We start from the raw sequence: 19,820 nt of genomic DNA on the forward strand, positions 1-19,820 counted from the left end.
ATGCTACCCTCGTATGTTCTCACGAGATGTTCCGAGATTTATCAATATTGATCGTATTGATCAAGGCAAGATGGCGGCGCTGGTGGCCGCTGGATCCGTCGAAATCCCCTTGCGGGATACTGACGAGGTTTGTGCAATATTTCAAACTTTTTAGGGAATACTTTTTCGCCACTGTTCATGAACAGAATCTGATCATAGTTCCTCACTCATATTTGTGGCGCTAGTGGGTCTCAGTTTCAGTTGTTTCGGTGTTGTTGATTTGTTCCATCACACCTCATGTTGCAGTCTCTCAAATTTTCTTCAATTTCTTGTCTTCATAATATTTTTTCTTCTTCTGAACTTTACTAGCAGTGAAATCATAGAACTTACATTAAAGCTACATGTAAACGATCGGACTGATTTTGATGTTACTTTTTTGTTGTTGTTGTTGTCCTCGTTTAACGTCTATTATTTCGCTAGACGTGGCCTCTTGGTGCTGAGTAACACATGGTTCGCTTTTGAGTCAAAAGTCTCTCTTGGTATTTAACTCTTGGTTCTTTGTGCTTGAGAGTTGCTGGAGGAGTTTCTAGGAGAGTACGTCGAAACGGCGTGTACTCTCAGTGTACTGGGAGAAGGCCATGTACATCTGTTTGTTGATTCCTTCTGAAAGGTCTTCTCTCATTCCAGCCAGCGTGGTGATGTCTGTCTCTGCTGTCCTCTGCTGTGTTGTATGTCTCATATATGTTCTCCACATGTTACCTAATGAAGGAACAAGCTGGAATCTTGTTCTTTTGCCACTGAGTGAAGCAGAAGTTGTTTTTTTAATCAAGCTTGCCGATGCCTGATGACTGCATTTAAATTTTAAGACAGAATTTCTGCTCTACAGCAACTTGAAATTTCAATCATTCAGATCATGCTACTTTTTGCATGAACTAATAGTGTTTAAGTTCATGCTCTTCATCCTAGCAAACCAAATGTCTACTGTTCTGTACTCTATTCTACTCTATATTGTGATTTCAGGTTTCATGTACACATATCATACTCAGGGCTCGAAATTCGTTTTTGGTGCACTGGTGCACCCAGCTTAAAAAATTGGGTGCACCAAAAAATTTTTGGGTGCACCACTTAAGTTTAAGTAATAACCTAATAATAAAACTTAAGTACAAGCTATCAAATTCTTAAACAAGTACCATGACAGACATTTTTATTATCTTTCTAACACTTAGATGTCAAGAATATGATGTATACTAGACATTATCTTTTCATACATAAACCTAAGAAAATATTTGGGTGCACCCTGTGCACCCACAGCTATAATTTTGGGTGCACCTGGGTGCACATGCACCCAGTATTTCGAGCCCTGATACTGTAACATTATATGATTTTGAAAATTATATATATAGCCGATATTACATACTATGTGACTAACTTGTATGTTTATACATGTTGCAGGTTATAGAACTTGACCTTGACCAGCTGCCTGATGGAGAGGAGGTGTTGAACATCCTACGTCAGGAAAATGTGGTCCTCACCGTGTGGATCACACTGGCTGTACGTACACACACAAACTATGGCTGCGAGACTTTATAGGGAGCATTGATTGTGGTTACACTCTTTGAGCACTGTCCTAAAAAACACGTCATTAGCGTGTATACAGTTGTGTCCTTAGATTTAATTGTATGGATAATACCCTGTACATACTTTTATTTGGTTGTGTCGGAAATGAAATCGCATGCCATGGATGGGATTCAGATGAAATGCCAATCAAATATCCAACAGAAACAGTGATGAATTCTATTGGACAGTTATTACAAGACACATAAATGATAAAGATAGTGAGTGTTGCACTGAGGAAGGTGATATAGATGCCATCATGGTCAGGATTGGAATATGTCTGGCAGAGGACATATAAATGTAGACTTGGGTGAGAATTAAACGTTGCAAGATACAGATATATATTTTGCAGCAAGTTTTCATACAGTATGTTCTCTGTATATATGTGATCAAATAGATCAATTTATGTGAATACCTGTTCATGTCTCTTGCAGCTGGAGTATTACAAACAGGGTAAGGCTCAAGACTTTGTGAAGATTCTGGAGGCGGCGCGGACAGACGCCAACCATGACTACAGAAACCACGAGATTGACCAGATGAAGTCCCTGGACACCCTGGCTGCGTACTATGTCCAGCAGGCACGGAAGGAGAAGAACAAGGACCGTAAGAAGGAGCTGTTCACGCAGGCAACGCTCCTGTACACCATGGCCGACAAAATCATCATGTACGACCAGGTCAGAGGTCACAAGTTCTTACCACTTTTTGCCTGATCAGTACTGACCACCTTATGTTGGTGTGTAAATTTTGATGAACTTTTCTGTAAAATCTCCCAAATCTTGCTGTCACAATTTCTTTTCATTTTGATCAACATAGCAAAACTTCTTACACTGATCTAAATATAGTTGTGGGCATTTTTCCTTTGTATTCCTTCCCATACAGAACCATCTCTTGGGCCGTGCCTGTTTCTGTCTGCTGGAGGGAGACAAGATGGACCAGGCTGATGCTCAGTTCAACTTTGTACTGAACCAGTCTCCAAACAACATCCCTGCACTGTTGGGTAGGTTTCTACATATATCAGTTGCACATACAGTTGTTGATTTGAGATTTTTTAAATAAATATTTGGTATGAAATCGATATGAGATTTAAACTTGTTTATCCTCATATAGGGAAGGCCTGTATCTCTTTTAACAAGAAGGACTACAGAGGAGCTCTGGCTTACTACAAGAAAGCTTTAAGAACAAATCCCAACTGTCCAGGTAGGTGTGACTCCATAGTATTGCTCTAAATCCATTATAGAACAAAAGTGCTATCTTTGTAAATTATAATGTTGCATTGTCATTTTCATCTATTGTTGTCAGTGCACATATGCTGCACTTTTTTTCATTGGAATAGCCATGTGGTGTTATTGAATGTTAATGAAAAGTTCATCAACATTATATATTTCTTCATACCACAGCTGAAGTCAGACTGGGTATGGGACATTGCTTCATGAAACTCAGCAAGGCAGATAAAGCAAGGTACAAGCACATTTCTGTAGCCATACCTCTTAGATTGGCTATGCTTAAAGACCAGTTAAGTTTAGGCCTACATATAGCTCTATAGCAAGACATTGTTCTAGTTTGAATATAGTTGTGTGATGGAAAGGAAATTGAATAAATATCTTGAATTTGCCATATTTGTATTGATTTTTGAGAATGATGTATTCCTTTATTGATATTCTTTAATGCAAAATGGTCTATTAACCACCTCATCTCTCCCCAGACTTGCCTTCCAGAGAGCCCTGGAGTTGAACCCCAAGTGTGTGGGAGCTCTGGTGGGCCTGGCAATCTTAGAACTCAACAGCAAAGAAGTAGGTTCCCATATTTAAAAAAAACTCTTCAGAAACATGAATGTTAGATCTAACAGATTAAGAGCAATTATAAACAGATTAAAATGACAATTTGTCAGATTTGGCAAATAGATTCAGCTAAGCTGTATTTTTATAGCTTGACAAACGTATGCTTTTATTTTTCCTCCCAGGACAAGGAATCCATCAAGCGAGGTGTACAGTACCTGTCCAAGGCCTACACCATAGACTCCACTAACCCCATGGTACTCAACCACCTCGCCAACCACTTCTTCTTCAAAAAGGTTTGTCCAAATGACACTAAATATATGATAAGTTGGGAAATCTGTAGATGGATGACAAAGCATTGGAGCCACATAAGACACATTTCTAATCAATAGCAAATTGTCCCCTGCATCCTCTCGTTAGTCAGTCAGACTGAATCAGAGAATGACTTCAGGTGTATCTGAGCCTGACCACCCCCATGTAGCCTCACTTGGTAGCTCCCAAAGTTGAAAGGTCACGGGTTACCCATGATTCCTCGTCGCGCATGCGCATCAGTCTAAATTTTAGAGCGTACTGTAAACACCTCCGGTAGTTTCCAGCTCCAGTTTTGGGGTCCCAACGCGTGTTTTGGGACCCGGACACGACTTTCTTCGAAGACTTCGGCGGCTCGGCGTTTTTCTACGGGCGGCGCAGGAGTTTTTAGCGGCTTTGCAGCGACGGGAGCCGCAAGAACTCCGAACAAGTTCGTCAACATGTGCGCCGAGGGTCGGCGCCATTACTATCGTCAGTCTTCAACGTCGACTTCTACGCCAGTTTTGGGCGTTTTGGGTGCTCTTTCGGGGGTACTCAAGCGATGGAGTTCGAGGTCTCGAGTTCGGGAAGGTTGTCGAGCTTGCTCCGACCGCGAACCGAGAAGGATGGCGCCAAGAAGAAGTTGAGAAGTTGGCGCCAAGAAGAAGGTGGCGACATCGCTATCGGCGGCCACAAAGAAGATGAAGACGACAGGGCTGGCGTCAACGAAGTTTTCACCGGCCGCTACCAGCGATGTACGTATTTTTCTGTTTTTATTTCAGAAACGCTGGTGATTTTTGAAGATAGATGAGGACGCAGTTTTGTCAACCTATGCCGGGTTCCGGCATGCTTCGTCTCCAATGGGGCCGTTCCAGAGAAGCAACGGCGACGTGACGCGGCTGTCCACAGCTTGCGACGGGACAGCAGGAGCGTTAGCGGCTGCTGGGACGACAGTGTCTTCGTGGGTGCAGCTAGGCCCGATGAAGAAGTCAGTCAGGCACCTTGTGTTGCTGACGACTTGGTGGTTGAAGAGAAGATGTACTTTGAGCACGACAAGCCCTGTCGTGGCAACGACTTGGAGACAACAGCACGCCGAACAACGCTTGTCCACGTTGGCGGTGCTGACTTCAACTACACAGCATCAAGAGCGGTAGTCAGCTGCCATTACATGAAGCAGGGTGAGCTCTTTGTTCTCACATTTATGTTTCAATGTACTTGTACAATGTTTCTATTTTTAGTGGCAGGTTGGAAATCCTTTTGTTTAACAAAGTAATGAATTAACCGAGGCAGTTAATTCAGTTGTGGTAGTTTTTTGAACAACTACAGTTTTCAGTGTTGTAGTTTTTGAACAACTACAGTTTGTTATGTATGATTGCTAGGACAGTTTCTTACTTCCTAGGCTCTGTTCTTGCCCAATTGTCTTGCACATGTGGGTTTTTATGTGAGTTTTTCCCAGGGTCTTTTTCTTAGATCCTCTGTTCCCTCGATCTGGGATAAAGGTCGTCGACCTGGCCTCAGAGACTAGGCCCATTCGGCAGTGTTGACAAGCAGAACAAGTCAACAGCTAGACACAGTTGTTGTTACAGCATCGGCCACAGGTCGTCGAGCGGAGACACTCTACTACAACTACTTGCTGAGGCCAAGCTACTGTCGGGGTGGTTCTCGTCGGTACTGCACAGCAGTCTTTCTCAACTCTTCAGCAGTGAGGTTGGACATTTAGCTGACGCATCTCCAACAAGAGAGACACTTAGGTGTTCAACCATCCATGAACCTGTACTCCACAGTATGCGGCTTCTGCGCAGAGGCAGACTAGTCCACTTCCTACGGCGGTGGCAGCAGGCGTCTGTAGATCCCAGGACCCTACAGTGCGTGAAGGGGTACAAGTGGGAGCAGATCGCCACAAGACGGTGTGGCTTCTTCTTCCTTCCACAGGTTACCCCACATGAGTGGTAGGTAAGAACTTGCTTACCAGGGGTGTGATGGAACAACTTCCGTATCACCTGTTTACTTTTTCTTGCCTTTTAGACAAGTTTTTTCTACAGGTTCGTCTTTAGGATGCCAAGTTGGGTGTTCCTGAACACCTCATCCAGCTGGGAGACTACGTGGGGAAGGTCATCAGAAGGATGCTTCTTCACATCCCAGTAGACGTAGAGAACCGACATCGCTGGGGGTTCCAGCGGGCGTTTCTTCCGGCTCGTTGTCTCCTTATCGGAGTCCCAACGACGCACAGCCTTCAATTGTTTTGAAGGTGTTCATCCCTGAACTGAGTGGATGTTGGTCCTGGCTATCGTCTGGAGGGCTACATGGACGATGGCAACTGTTGACAACTAGAGTATGGAGCTGCTCTCACCTTATGGTTCTTCCCGAGCAGAGACAGCGCAGATCATCTTATCGTCTTTCTGGACGACAACTGTTGACAACTACAGTCAACAACTGCTCTCAACCCAGGTTTTCATCCCGAGAGTCAACGCAGCAGTCGGCTTGACGCTATGCAGAGGTCAACTTGGTCCCTGACTACAAGGTGTTGGAGTCACAGCATCTAGCAGACAACTTTCTGTCTTCAGACAGAATCGTCTTGGCAGAGACGTTGGCAGCTTGGCGGGGAGAGCGCTAGCCACAACAGTGTCAGTTGGCACTTCAGAAGTCTTCAGGTGTCTGCTCATCGCAGTTCCTCAAGTGACAAGAGGAACTCAGCTTCTTGGGCTGCCGTCAGATGCAGCTCAGGTACGCTGAAGTCTGGTGAAGACTTCAGTTGTACAGTCACGACTACAGTGCAGCCCTCGGCACCTCGGCAGTTCTTCAGCAGCATTTCCGCAGGAAGACACTGGTCTGTAGAAGAGAGGTCAGCACACAGCTGGGACGGCAGGACACCTCCTCATCTGTCCTTGGTTTCTACAAGGAGATGGTGAGCGGACACAGTCTGCTCTTACAACTCAACAGTGATGGCTCAACTGAATCATCCAGGAGGTGCAAGATCACCGTTTTGCTAAGGGTGATCTTCGTCCTGTGGCAGTGGTACACAGACAGAGATGGTCTGTATCAGCACAGCACTCTTCAAATGGGGATATGTGTGACAGGATGTCGGCTCCCGGCATTACCTGTAGCCACGACTTGGACTCTAGATCGACATACGTTCTTGAGTCTTCAGACGACATTTCCACTACTCTTAAGGGGGTGGATATGTTCGCATCCTAAACAACTCCAGCTACCACTGTAGGTTGACTCTGGACCGGCTAACGTCTAGAGTTTTTCAGAGTCCTTTTCTACTTGGTGGGAAGGTGGATCGGTTCACACTCCGATCAAGCCAACAACTATAAATGAAACGACTCAAGGCAGTTGTCGACCTTCTGCCCATTCTTCTGATTGTTTGGACAATCTGGGAGGTACAACAGGATGAGGTTCACCTACTTCTCATCACTCCAGATGAGACACAGCAGTCTACTACTCACCTGCTGGAGATGTAAGCCGAAGAACCAGTTCTGCTACTCCTTCACATCTACTGTCTACTATCTTGAGTGCGACTCACTCAGAGGTAGAGTGGCTTCAACAAGCTGCACAGCATGTTGCCGGTGACAGTACAGTCAGTACAGACTTTTGCCAGTACTACCCAGGTTCCTGAGGGCGTACTGGGGTTTTGGAATACAGATTCAGTATTCCTCATTTTTTTGTTACAACTTGAGTAGCTGGTGCAGTCAGGAGGACTAGGGTCCCTGCATATCTAACAAACTGCTGGTTTTTCTTACAGTTCTTGTGTGAGAAGTTTTACGGTCAGGACCTTGTTCTCTACAGATCTTCAATTTACAATGCAGAAGGTCAACCTTTAGGAACACTCCTGCTGGTAAGGCGTTTCTTGTGAGAGACGGCCAGCTTTACCTAAGTATGTTTCACATGGGACATTGGTAAAGTTTTCTAATAGTGTTTTTTTTCCAGGAGATCCTGTCACTTCAGCTTGTTCATTAATCATTATTTTACTTGGCAGTAAGAGTTCCATCTCTTCCTTCTTGGAGATCAACTACAAGAAGAGTTTTCTTGACGGATTCAGTGTCACCTTTCAATAGTTGTTATGGTTCCATGGTAAGGTATGGTGGCACATGTTGTGTTTGCCAAGTTTTTTGCCGCGGGGTAGGAGAATTCTCCAGTCCCCTCTATGGAAAGTCTAGGTGTCAACAGCATAAGTCACGGTTTATGTCAGGATTGTTTGTGTGTGCTGGTTGGAGCCACATCAGGCCGTGACTCCTGCAACCTCTGTGGTATGATTTATCTCTGTTTCTACAGGAGCCAACCTTGGTCATACCCAGTTCCTGGACTCTCCACAAGAAGTGCTTCTGTGGTTGCTGCGGCAAAAGAAGAGGGGGGGGCTCGTTTGAGTCAACCATCTGGTCTCCCTCTGCTTATTTGTGAACTAATACAGAAGTCATGTGATATCTTATTCGTGTGATATCTTATTTCATGTGATATCATATTTCATGTGATATCTTACATCTGTCATGTAATATCTTCATGTAATATCTTATATTCATGGGATATCTTCATGTGATATCTTATATTCATGTACTGGTCTTATGTCCTGGCCTCAGGCTACAAAGTCACCTGAAGTCATTCTCTGATTCAGTCTGACTGACTAACGAGAGGATGCAGGGGACAATTAGAAATTGTACTAACCTGTGCAGGACAGGTATAATTGTCCCTGCATCCCTCGTTGTCAGGCAGACTCCCTCCCTGGCAGGTAAGGAATTTTTCTTGTTCCTATGAAGTCCCTCCCGAGACTACTTCGGCCAGGAGTTCTACAAACAGTAGACTGATGCGCATGCGCGACGAGGAATCATGGGTAACCCGTGACCTTTCAACTTTGGGAGCTACCAAGTGAGGCTACATGGGGGTGGTCAGGCTCAGATACACCTGAAGTCATTCTCTGATTCAGTCTGCCTGACAACGAGGGATGCAGGGACAATTATACCTGTCCTGCACAGGTTAGTACAATTTCTAATTTGCTTGATGTTTGCAAAACATTTACCATCTATTTCTTCTCTGTGTATGTGTGTATATAGCCTGTATTGCCAATATTTGTCTTTACATGTAGCAGTACAGCACTAGTGGGTACCATGAGAGATGTTTTCTGTAGTGTTGTTCTGTACTTACACCCTTGAACACATTTCCTTGTAGAAATTTAAATGTTTTATGTGTATTTCTAAATGTAGGACTACAACAAGGTGCAACATCTGGCCCTGCACGCCTTCCATGGCACAGAGGTGGAGGCCATCCAGGCCGAGTCCTGTTATCAGCTAGCTAGGTCCTTCCATGTACAGGTTGGTAACTTTGATGTAAAACAAGCTGTTGAGGTCGTGCCAGAAAAGTCCTTTGTATTCTGTTGTCATATTAGTAAGGGTGACATCTTAAACCACTTGTTTAAAAACCTTGTTGAAAAGTTCTTCCCAAACTAAGGTCTTTTCTTATCAACTGCTTGATTAAAGATAGTTGTAAGATTGTTCGGAATGTTTTTACCTGGATGTCTAACCTTCATTGATGTGTTCTGACTGTTGACACCTGACAGGGAGACTATGACCAGGCATTCCAGTACTACTACCAGGCAACACAGTTTGCCTCCACACAGTTTGTCCTGCCTCAGTTTGGACTGGGGCAGATGTACATCTACAGAGGAGATAACGAAAATGTGAGTGGTAGTTGTTGTTTTTATGACTTTTTAACGTTTGGCAGGCTTATTTTCCAGTTTTGTAATAACTGATTAATTCCACTGAAATAATATTTTTTGCCTTGGATTGCTCCACAGGCAGCCCAGTGCTTTGAGAAGGTTCTGAAACACTTCCCCAACAACTATGAGACTATGAAGATCCTGGGCTCGCTGTACGCACAGTCCTCTGACCAGGAAAAGAGAGACATTGCCAAGGTACATAGTATGTGTTTATAAAAAGTTAGTACCGTTCCACTCCCTTTTTTGTATCACTGTATTTAGAAAATGTATCCTTTTGTAACAGCAAAACTTTGCCTTTTCTCCTATAGCAACACCTGAAGAAAGTGACAGAACAGTTTCCTGATGATGTGGAAGCATGGATAGAGCTGGCACAAATCTTGGAGCAGTCTGATATTCAGGTAAGGAGCCTGACTATGTACGTTTTCAGTCTTGCTTGAGTTTCAATTCAAGATATGTCTTATCCCCTCTCTATTTGTCAGCCTGTTTTGCTGTCTGTGGTATCCTTCAAGTGTTGTGGTATCCGTCAAGACTGCAGTTATTGTTTTTGATGACAGGGGGCTCTTCAAGCCTATGGCACTGCCACACGTATCCTGAAGGAGAAGGTTCAGGCTGATGTGCCACCAGAGATCCTGAACAATGTGGGAGCTCTGCACTTCAGACTGGGAAACTTACAGGAGGCAAAGGTCAGGAGAACAGCTCTTATTGTAAACCTAGTATATTCTGGCCTATTCAGATTTATGTTTTTCTCACTGGATGGACAAATTCACTTTTTTGCTGTGCCATCAATTGAGAAAAAAATTCGGTCAAAAAGGTTTATATATGAATTTTTTATTATTCCATAAATATGAGGCTTTGGCCATACAAAAGTAAAAGTATGAAAAGCCTTGCTTTGAAATGAATTTAAATCAATGAACAGGTAGTGCAAATGGTATTGACAGAGATAAGTGCTTGGTATTGAACTAACATATGAGCTGTTTTTTCTCTATATCTATAAGACGTTCTCTCATTTTGCAGAAATACTACGTAGCTTCGCTGGACCGCTCCAAACAGGAGGCACAGCACGATGAGACGTACTACAGCGCCATATCCGTCACCACATCCTACAACCTGGCGCGACTGTTCGAGGCACTGTGTATGTACCAGGATGCTGAGAGGCTGTACAAGGAGGTGCTGAGGGAACATCCCAACTATGTGGACTGCTACTTACGGCTCGGCTGTATGGCCAGGGACAGGGGGCAGATCTACGAGGCTTCTGATTGGTTCAAGGAAGCCCTCCAGATTAATCAGGTAAGTGGCAATATTCTCTATGTTTTTAATGTTGCTTTGTTCTATTAGGACTGCATTTAATTCCTACTTTCTGATTCAAATCTGTAACCTACCCTATCCTGATGAAAGTCCTACTTCTCCCTCCTTTTTGAACATCATACTCTTCTTGTCCCAGACCTTGCCATATTTTGATCATAGTCTTATTTCTCCCTACTTGCAGGACCACCCAGATGCCTGGTCCCTGATTGGTAACCTCCACTTGGCTAAGCAAGAGTGGGGCCCAGGCCAGAAGAAGTTTGAGCGGATCCTGAAGCACCCAGACACAGCCAGCGATGCCTACTCCATGCTGGCCCTGGGTAATGTGTGGCTACAGACACTCCACCAGCCACAGAGGGACAAGGAAAAGGTCTTTTTATCCCATCTGCAGTATAAAAATGCATAGTTTACGTTACTCAGAAAATGATGAAGAAATGATATAGTAGTACTGCTTTTAGCCTTAAACTTCATGGTCTAAGATAGCCGTACCTGTGAATAATGATCAAATGGCCTAGAAGGTTTTTACATTTTCATTCAGCATTATTGCATCTATCATCTTTTTCTTGGATTTCTCATTTAACCGTGTTGTTCACTTACCTTTCTCAGGAAAAGCGACATCAGGACCGTGCCCTGGCCATGTACAAACAGGTCCTGAGGAATGACCCTAAGAACCTCTATGCTGCCAATGGCATTGGTAAGGCCAACCAATACCATTTCTAATCTGCAAATTTTTATAGTCAGTTCAGCTTTTTATGGTGAAAACTTTCTCATGTAGTATTTGAAAGTTATGGACTAACATCAAGGGTTTTTTGTGTCTTATTCCAGGCGCAGTTCTGGCTCAGAAGAACTGTATCCGAGAGGCCAGAGATGTCTTTGCACAGGTATGTCTTTGTGATATTTTGGTTGGTTTAATATGCTTTAGCATTGTCATTAATAGTGTGTGTTTTGCACTGTTGTAGACATAGACTACAAAAATCATTCAATGGCTGTTCTCTATCACCGTTCAGGTCCGTGAGGCCACAGCAGACATGCGTGATGTATGGCTGAACCTGGCTCACATCTATGTGGAGCAGCGCCAATATGTCAGTGCCATTCAGATGGTAAGGAAACTCTTTCATTTATATCTACCTTATAGTATGTAGCCATGCATATGTTAGAGTATGTAGAACTGCGTAGATTTGTTATATGCTCATGTTCACCCTTAAGGAAAATGATTTGTCAGCTGTGAACTTTCTATCTGACTTTTAACCTTGAAGACAATATGATCCCAGTTGTGACCTGACCTTTTACCTTCCTGTGACCTGATTTTCCTCTGCAGTATGAGAACTGTCTGAAGAAGTTCTACAAGTGCCAGGACACAGACGTGCTGCTGTACCTGGCTCGGGCGTACTACAAGCTGGGCAAGCACAAGGAGTGTCGACAGATCCTGCTCAAGGTAACTGCAGTTCCCACTGTGGAGTATTTTTGTATGGAATTTTACATATGTTGAAAATATTGATCTTAATTGCAGTTAAAATTTGAGTCTAATTTTCATAAATTTCACACTAATGCTTTGTGTAACTGTTGCACCAGGATATTCCATCTAAAGCCATTCTCATTGTTTTCTATGCAGGCCCGTCATGTGTCACCACATGACACTGTCCTGCTGTACAACATGTCACTGGTGATGCAGAAGATGGCCACTTCTGTACTGAAGGATGAGAAGAGTAACCTGAAGACTGTGCTGGGAGCTGTCAGGGAGCTGGAACTGGCACACAGGTACTGTAGTTTTTCAGCAGTCCCTATACAGGAAAATTTATGTAGAAATCTCTTCCAATATAGACCAACAAGAGGTTACAAATTGGATATGCTAAGCTGTCCATATGACATACCTTTATTTGTAGAAAACAAATTAATCATGTGTTTGTTTTTTCCCCAGGTATTTCAACTACCTGAGCCGAGAGGGTGACCGTATGAGGTTTGACCTGAAACAGGCAGAGCTTGAAGCCAGGTAAATGAAAAGACATTGCACTCATGAGAAAAGTTGCCTCAAAGCATCTTTAACTGATGGCTGTTTTAGACAATTGTTGATTTATACATAGCTTTGACTGAGTATCTCTGGGAAATGCTAGCTCTTCTTTCCTTTGTCTTGCATCACGCACGAGCTCTAAAAGTTTTAGTAAAATTCCCTTTATAATAACACCCATCCCAGGCAGTGCTCAGATTTGCTGAGCCAGGCGCAGTACCACGTGGCGCGGGCCCGTCGTCAGGACGAGGAGGAGCGGGAGGTGCGGATGCGGCAGGAGCAGGAGCGCGAGGCCCTCCGGCAGAAGCAGCTGGAAGAGCAGCGTAAGAAGACGGAAGAGCGTGAGCAGCAGGCGCGAGAGCTGGAGGAAAAGAGACGTCAGTACCTCGACAAGACCAAGAACCTCCTGGTGTTGCCGGATGAACCGCCAGATGAGCCGAAGGCCAGGAAGAAGGGCGGTGGTGGACGGGTGAGTTTGGTATTATGTAATGTACTAATATCTGTGGCACTCTAACAAAACATGGTGTTAGCCTTTGATCAAATAGGGGAAAGCCTTTACGTCTTTAGCTGCCGTGACTTTAGCTTTAAATTTGCTTTTCATTTTGATGTATCATAATCCTTAATCTTTAACCACCCCTTCTGATTGTATTTGCTCTTTTCACACTCTTTTACCCCATTCTTTGTCCTTGTTTATGTGACATTTTTGTTCAGTCTATACTCATATTGGAAAATCTTTGTTATTGTAACAAGATTGCTTCCTTGTTGTCTGTTTATCTTCTCAATTTACTCACATCCCCTTTCATCTAGTGTATTTTGTTTCTCTCCTTTTCTGTCCATTTTCTTTTCTTCCTTTGTTGTATTGTCTCTTTCTACCTTTTTTCATCATATTAAATTCCTGTGTCTTCTCTCCTGTCTTTGCTGTGATGTCTGTTCCTTGTGTGACTCTAACCCAAAGAAAGTGCACTACTCAGAGACAGTTGATGATGATGATGGTATGCCTGTCAGGAAGAAATCAAGGTCAAAGGGCGGACTGGTAAGCTCTGGGATTGTTCCAGAGTTAGGTCATGTTGCTCAAGGTTTTAACAAGTAGCAAAGAAGGGTGATATCTTATGCCCAAGGAAGTACATATATTTGTATATTCTGTGGTTTTAAAATTTCTATCTATATGTCTGGAAGGTTGTTGGTCTGCTGTGTTATACTTGCTTCGTCAGAAATTGTCATTTTGGGGGATTTATACCTACTTTGATTGCAGAATGTATATTGGGTATTGGACAGGGCAGTGTGTGATGTTTTTGTCAGTATCTTTGACAGGTTACTTGTTTCAGTTCAAAATGAATCACATGGGATCAAGATGTATCCCTTGCTCATGACCATTATTATATCTTTAGGAGAAAGAATTCAGTTGCTATCTGTAAATGATTATTTCAACACAATCTCTTTTCTTTCTGTGTGTGTTCTCTCTTCTGTACCCTGTCCACACCTCCTGCCCCCAGTTTATACATGATCCCAGCATAAAGAACTCTCAAAGGGTGAGTTGGTAGGTTCACTACCCGAGGGTGTGCATGGAGTATGCCAGTATGCTGCTGGAATAACAGCTTGGCAGTGATCCCTAAGAGAGAAGGTTGTCATTAGGTAACACCGTAACCCTTGTCATGCCACCCACAAGTAGAAGCTTTGCACACTCTACTATCAGAGAAGACTGGTCTTGAAATGCAGCATGGTTGACTAGATTTAGGCAGTACCACTGTACTGTAACAGGGGTACTGATGATGTGCTATTTTGACAATGCCTTTTTTTGCTCGGATTACTGGCTTCTTCACCATGTGATATTTTAGCACACACGAATATATGCATACCATAGTTGCTATCATCTATTTCTTATTTCCATAACTATTTGAATGTTTTATTAATCGGCATGTTTCAGTTTGAGTCAAACTTGGAGGCAATGATACTGACTCATTGATTTCACCACATTTTGATATTTAAATGTCAATTTGTTCCTTTCAGCGTAAGCGAGAGGTGGACGACATCATCGATGATGGCAGCGGCAGCAGCATGAGTGGTGGGGAGGGGGGTGCAGAGGGCGTGCCCAGGAAGAAGAAACGAGTGGAAGGAGAGAAGAAGAAGAGAAAGAGGGAAAGGTTAGATGTACTTGTAATTATATGACCGTTATTACATCATGAAGGGTCACTGGATATCTCAGCTTTCTGCTGGTACTGTCACTCACATATGTGCCCTGCTATTCTGTTCATTAAAAAGCAATGTATGTATCATTCCACAGAAAACCAGCCCGTGAAGCTGCTGACAGCGATGACGAAGACGGACAGGCTGGGAAGCGTCCACGGAAACGCAAGCCCAAAGAGCCAAAGTCTCGCCGAGTCACTTCGATGGAGCCGCAGCTGTCTGCCAAACAGCTGAGCAAGGTCAAGTCCAAGGCCATCATTTCCTCCAGCGACTCCAGCTCGGATGACGAGAAACTGAAGATTGCAGAGCCTGACAGGTGAGAGGGCTAGCTACTATCTAAGTAGTGTGGATGAGCTAGACTGAATTAGGCTCTTCTTTGCATCAGGTAATGGATTGATGGAGGGATGACTGGTTTATTAGCAATAAGTGCATAAAGATAAATTGCAGCCTTAGTAGGCTTAGTGGGGTGAGAGGTTTTAGAATTCATTAAAATTTATTTAACAACTTAATACACTAAATGAGTTTCTTCAAATTACTGCATAGAACAACAAAGAGCTGTAGATGACAAAAGTTTGCAATTCTGCATTTTCAGTGGCAAGGAGAGTGATAAGGCTTCCAACAAGAGCGGTAGTTCCAGCGACAGCGGCAGTCAGCGCATACGTGAACGCAAGGCAGGAGGAGTACGTGGAAGGGCGAGGGTCCTCTCCGATAGCGATAACTCAGAGTCAGAGAAGTCAGGAAGTGGCGGTGGCTCCGACAACGAGAAGTCTGACCGATCAGCAAAATCGGGCGGTGGAAGCGAGTCAGCACGGTCTCGCTCTGGTAGCGACAACGAATCAGCCAATGAAAAGTCGGGCAGTGGAAATGAGTCAGCCAATGAGAAATCGGGCAGTGGGAATGAGTCAGCCAATGAGAAATCGGGCACTGGGAATGAGTCAGGCAATGAAGGCTCTGGGAAGGAGTCAGGTGGGACCAGGAGCTCTGGGAATGAGAGCTCAGCTAGTGGGGGTGCCAAGTCAGCATCAGAGAACAGTGACTCAGATTAGACTACTCATCACAACAATGGGATGCACTAATCTCCAAGCAGATCCTACGTGCCATAAGATAGTATCAAAGCTGGCCAAAGGGAGTCTAACGGGCACCTACGGTGGGTTTGATACTATATTACGCCACCGTGGATCTGCTTAGAGATTAGGGATGCACCTGCCAGTGTGAACCCCAAAGGGGCAAACACAATAGTATCTTGACAATATCGGTCATAGAATTTGTGTGTATTTACTGGTAAAATATCGTAATAAGTCTCTTTTAATGGCATTTAACCAGGTATTTTTCAGCCCTACAACATACAAATCATACAGTGTTTAACTATGTAACATAACCCTGTAAAGATAACTAGACAACATTGGAAAGTAGAACAGGAAGTGTTGTATTGTAAATTGCTGCAGAATATGCCAACTATTTACTACCCAATATCATGATAGATAAAGACATTGCATGGCATCATAATGACATTAGAAGGCAACATGCCTGCTGTTTTCTTTTGCAGAGATCTATAGCACAAAGCTTTAAACTAACAGTTCATTTTGACATCTGTACCTGACACTTTTTACCATTTTCTGTTACAATATCATAAGAAGCATGTTTGTCACCATTGAGATAGACATTGTACTCTGTATTGTGTAAGAATCTAGTATTTTTCCCCAACTATAACAGGAACTGTCACAAATTGTAGATCTATGGAAGACTAATTAAAAAAATTGGAACTCTCATTTCTAAGAAGTCGTTATTCCTACTTACTACAAGTTCTTGAACAAGTTGCTCTTTGTAGCTCTTTTTATCCAGGGTTAAGTCACACAATTAAGACTTAGAAAAATCTGAGTTTTTGCTAGCCATTGCCTGATGCTTCTTTGGAAGAAGGTTGCTAATCTAAGCTGGAAACCAGGTTAAACAATTAGTTCCACTACGATTTGCATTTAATGAAACACTGAGTTAAACTTTGTATTAAGAGAAAATGCCATCTAGTGAGTAGAGATAGATGGCTTGAGATGTGCAGGAAGGATAGAACACTAGTTAATATATATCTGTACTCTCCAAGCAGAGGTTGAGTTGCGTAGATATAGTGGTAGTCGGAAAAATTACACTGGCGCACCGGAGTAATTTTTCCGACTTGTACTATATCTACGCGGCTCAACCTCTGCTTGGAGAGTAATATATCTGGTGTATTTGCAGCCATTGACATAGGCAGGTACCCAAAGTAAGTAATGAGGCAGATTAACATGGCCGAGGCTGATGCTTGGTCTGGCTACAGGAACCATTTCATTTGTGGCATTTTGGTCCCTCAAAATGTCCCTGGATGTATCGTCCAAACCCCAGTTTTGGTGTTATATAGCAGAACAAACAATCAACATCTCAATCCCTGCAAACGTCCCAGTCTGAGGCTTTAGTAGCAATTACCATCTTTGAGTATCATCACTGACTGGTACATGATTGCGTCATCACAATCGGCAGGTCTTTGAACTTGTTTGACCCCGTGACCTTTACCCCACTATAATAAACATCCAAGATGGCGTCCGCTAGGCGAGGTCGATCGGGTTCCTCCGAAAATAGGAGCTCTCTGCACAACATGCTGTCTTCCATCAAGAGGGAAAGGAGTCGAGTCCAGAGGGGAGACAGTGGGGAAGGTGCTGCTTTAATTTCTATGTGATAGCTGTGATTTTCGTTGAGAAACTGCGGTTTTCTATGTTGGGAGTTGGTAAATAATTATTTCCTTGGCCGCTTGCCACTTCCAGTGTTCACACTTTGTTGTGGCGTCGCTTTGTTATTGAAATCTTGGAAACGGAGTTAGAGGGGAAACTGGACAAAAGGAGAGGTACAGAATCCCGCTGGGGAGTCAAAGCTTCACTGAGCAGCCATACAGATGTTATTGTTGGTCGGGAGCAAAAGAATTTCAATTAGCTAGCCGGGGCTTTCACATTCTGATGAATACTGCCCCTCCCCCTTCTCGTATTGTCGCGAATTTTAGCCCAAAACAAGAATATTCATTTTCCATTTGGGGCAAAAAATAGCAGATATTCTAGTATGGAGAATTCAAGAAAGCTTATTTCTTTGGGCGTGATACTCGGTGACAAGTGTCAGCTGTTTAAATGTGTGTAAAAGGGAACATTTGAAGAGGCGTAAATAATTTGTAGACGACAAAAGGCGGTGGATAATTTGAGGCAGTGGGGGGCCGGGAGACGCTTGCCGCTCACGGCTGGGGGGCGGGGAAGCCATGCTTAATTAACTGGACACAGTCTGCCACTGTTGGAATCAACAAAGTACTGAATCCAAAATTTACAGACAATTTGTTCGTGGAAGAACTATGCATATGTGAACCCAAATAGTACAAATCATTTATGCGTCACCTGTGTAAAAATGAGATACATTCACAATATTCTCTTTGACCCTCAGTTCACTCCAGGATTTCAAAGTCTTGATTCACCCAAGCATGGGACTGATCCCTTGAATCTTGATAAGAACAATCTGGTTCTGAATCCAGTGTCGAGGGGATCAATGTTGATCCTCCAGAGGTGGATTCCCTGGATCAAATCAGTATCAATTTTGTATCTTGGCAAACGGGATATTGTTTCTTGAATCATTCGCAAATATAACATTCAAATAAGTTCAGATGTAGTATGAATCCCCATAGATTTGGTAATGGTAAGTGACCTGGCTTTCTTGACTAGAACATTGTGCACTGCCTAAGAAAAACAGCAACAGGATAATAACAGTTTGTGATGGAATGTTGAGATGAATTTAATGTAGAGATATGAACAATAAAGCTGAAGCTTTCAATTTTTCTTTCTCAATATTCCTGTGCAATAGGGGGCTTTGTTGTGCTAGCCATCAACACCTTCTGGACTAAGGTGTTCTCAGAGTACCTGGTGGACAGTGGGTCTGATGACCTGAGGGATGACATGCTCTTCTTCATCAGAAAAATCTCACATGCCAGGGACCAGCAACCTGTGGTATGTAGGCTAGGATTAAACCTGATATAAGGATAGCACTGGAGACTCCGAATGCGTGAACGTTTCTGCTGATATCTTATACATGTTTACATACAGAGTAGGCAAGAGACGTGCAGAAATCCAAAAACTGTTATTGCCTATAGCCTTTTCCATGATTCCATACATGAACATGTAAAAGATATCAACAGAAACATTTGCGCATTCGGAGTCTCCAGGGCAAATACAAGGAGTGCATTTTGTTATAGATACAGGAGTATATCAGCGTCTTGTACCAATTCTGCAATGTCACTTTATGTTGTGTCACTCCTTTTTCCTGACAGACAGAGGTGGATGTGTACAGAAGGGACTCCAAAAGGTTGCCCAGCCCAGGAGACCCCAGCATAGACTGGGAGGAGACAGTGTACCTCAACCTTATATTACAGCAGGTAAGATAGATCCCTGTCTGTATGTATGTCTCAGGATCAGTTCATTTACAATCAATATCAAATCATGTATTGTTTGGCTTCTATACAATTACTGTAAATATTTCAACTTTCAAAGTTTTAATATTTTGCAGTTTCCATAGTGATCCCTAGCCAGCACATTCATGACAGAGCAAATGTGTCTCCATTGTATTGCAACAAGTTCATCACAGATCTAAAACAGCAAAAAACTTTTCCATTAAACTGCAAAATAAAGACAATGCAAAAGTAAATGGATTTACCATACATTTTCTGATCACCACAGTTTGAATATCAGCTGACGTGTGCAGTGTGTACCAAGGAAGGGAAGGAGCTCACAGTCCACAAAAGATATTCCTCTGTAAGTACGCCAATTTTTTTAGAGCTTATCCTAGTATGGAAACTTATAGAAAGTTTTACCTTTTTGTCATGGCTTGGAACAAATAGATATGTGACATTCATAAGTAGTAGAAGTAGTAGTAGTATTCAGTTTTGATCATAGTGCTGCGTGATCCCCGA

General features: G+C 43.2%; 2 protein-coding genes across 5 annotated transcripts in view; both read left to right on the plus strand.

Moving 5' to 3' along the window:
* Positions 1-11: 11 nt before the first annotated feature.
* Positions 12-16,626, plus strand: LOC118413901 (RNA polymerase-associated protein CTR9 homolog). 4 transcript variants are annotated; one of them, XM_035817526.1, is made up of 28 exons: positions 12-127; positions 1,432-1,530; positions 2,028-2,267; positions 2,473-2,590; positions 2,701-2,790; positions 2,991-3,051; positions 3,296-3,383; positions 3,554-3,664; positions 8,855-8,962; positions 9,208-9,327; positions 9,445-9,561; positions 9,675-9,764; positions 9,921-10,049; positions 10,381-10,653; positions 10,853-11,038; positions 11,275-11,362; positions 11,494-11,549; positions 11,676-11,768; positions 11,987-12,103; positions 12,281-12,426; positions 12,587-12,658; positions 12,860-13,142; positions 13,629-13,706; positions 14,167-14,202; positions 14,681-14,814; positions 14,955-15,173; positions 15,450-15,922; positions 16,053-16,626. In XM_035817526.1, the coding sequence occupies exons 1-27, from the start codon at positions 14-16 to the stop codon at positions 15,901-15,903; spliced, it is 3,720 nt and encodes a 1,239-aa protein (XP_035673419.1). In that variant the 5' UTR covers positions 12-13; the 3' UTR covers positions 15,904-15,922; positions 16,053-16,626. The 4 variants fall into 4 exon arrangements, with proteins under 4 accessions (XP_035673419.1, XP_035673418.1, XP_035673420.1 ...); XM_035817525.1 differs by having other exon boundaries at positions 15,450-16,626; XM_035817527.1 differs by lacking the exon at positions 13,629-13,706 and having other exon boundaries at positions 15,450-16,626.
* Positions 16,627-17,382: 756 nt separating this feature from the next.
* LOC118413945 (uncharacterized protein KIAA0930-like) overlaps positions 17,383-19,820 on the plus strand; it is an 8,987-nt gene continuing 6,549 nt past the window's right edge. Inside the window, exons 1-4 of the mRNA XM_035817620.1 lie at positions 17,383-17,538; positions 18,719-18,861; positions 19,182-19,286; positions 19,588-19,662. Of these exons, the coding sequence (XP_035673513.1) occupies positions 17,421-17,538; positions 18,719-18,861; positions 19,182-19,286; positions 19,588-19,662 (441 nt within the window). The 5' untranslated portion in view covers positions 17,383-17,420. The remainder of the gene's footprint in view (positions 17,539-18,718; positions 18,862-19,181; positions 19,287-19,587; positions 19,663-19,820) is intronic.

The sequence above is a fragment of the Branchiostoma floridae genome, chromosome 4 (assembly GCF_000003815.2).
Source record: "Branchiostoma floridae strain S238N-H82 chromosome 4, Bfl_VNyyK, whole genome shotgun sequence".
Lineage (NCBI taxonomy): Eukaryota > Metazoa > Chordata > Leptocardii > Amphioxiformes > Branchiostomatidae > Branchiostoma > Branchiostoma floridae.

What these genes read in the sequence shown, in the direction of transcription:
- LOC118413901 (XM_035817525.1), top strand. Translation starts at nt 14, where the DNA reads ATGTTCTCACGAGATGTTCCGAGATTTATCAATATTGATCGTATTGAT. An exon ending in TGGAGCAGTCTGATATTCAG is followed by an intron (nt 9,765 to 9,920) that starts GTAAGGAGCCTG and finishes TTTTGATGACAG; the next exon opens with GGGGCTCTTCAAGCCTATGG. An exon ending in CCAGAGATGTCTTTGCACAG is followed by an intron (nt 11,550 to 11,675) that starts GTATGTCTTTGT and finishes ATCACCGTTCAG; the next exon opens with GTCCGTGAGGCCACAGCAGA.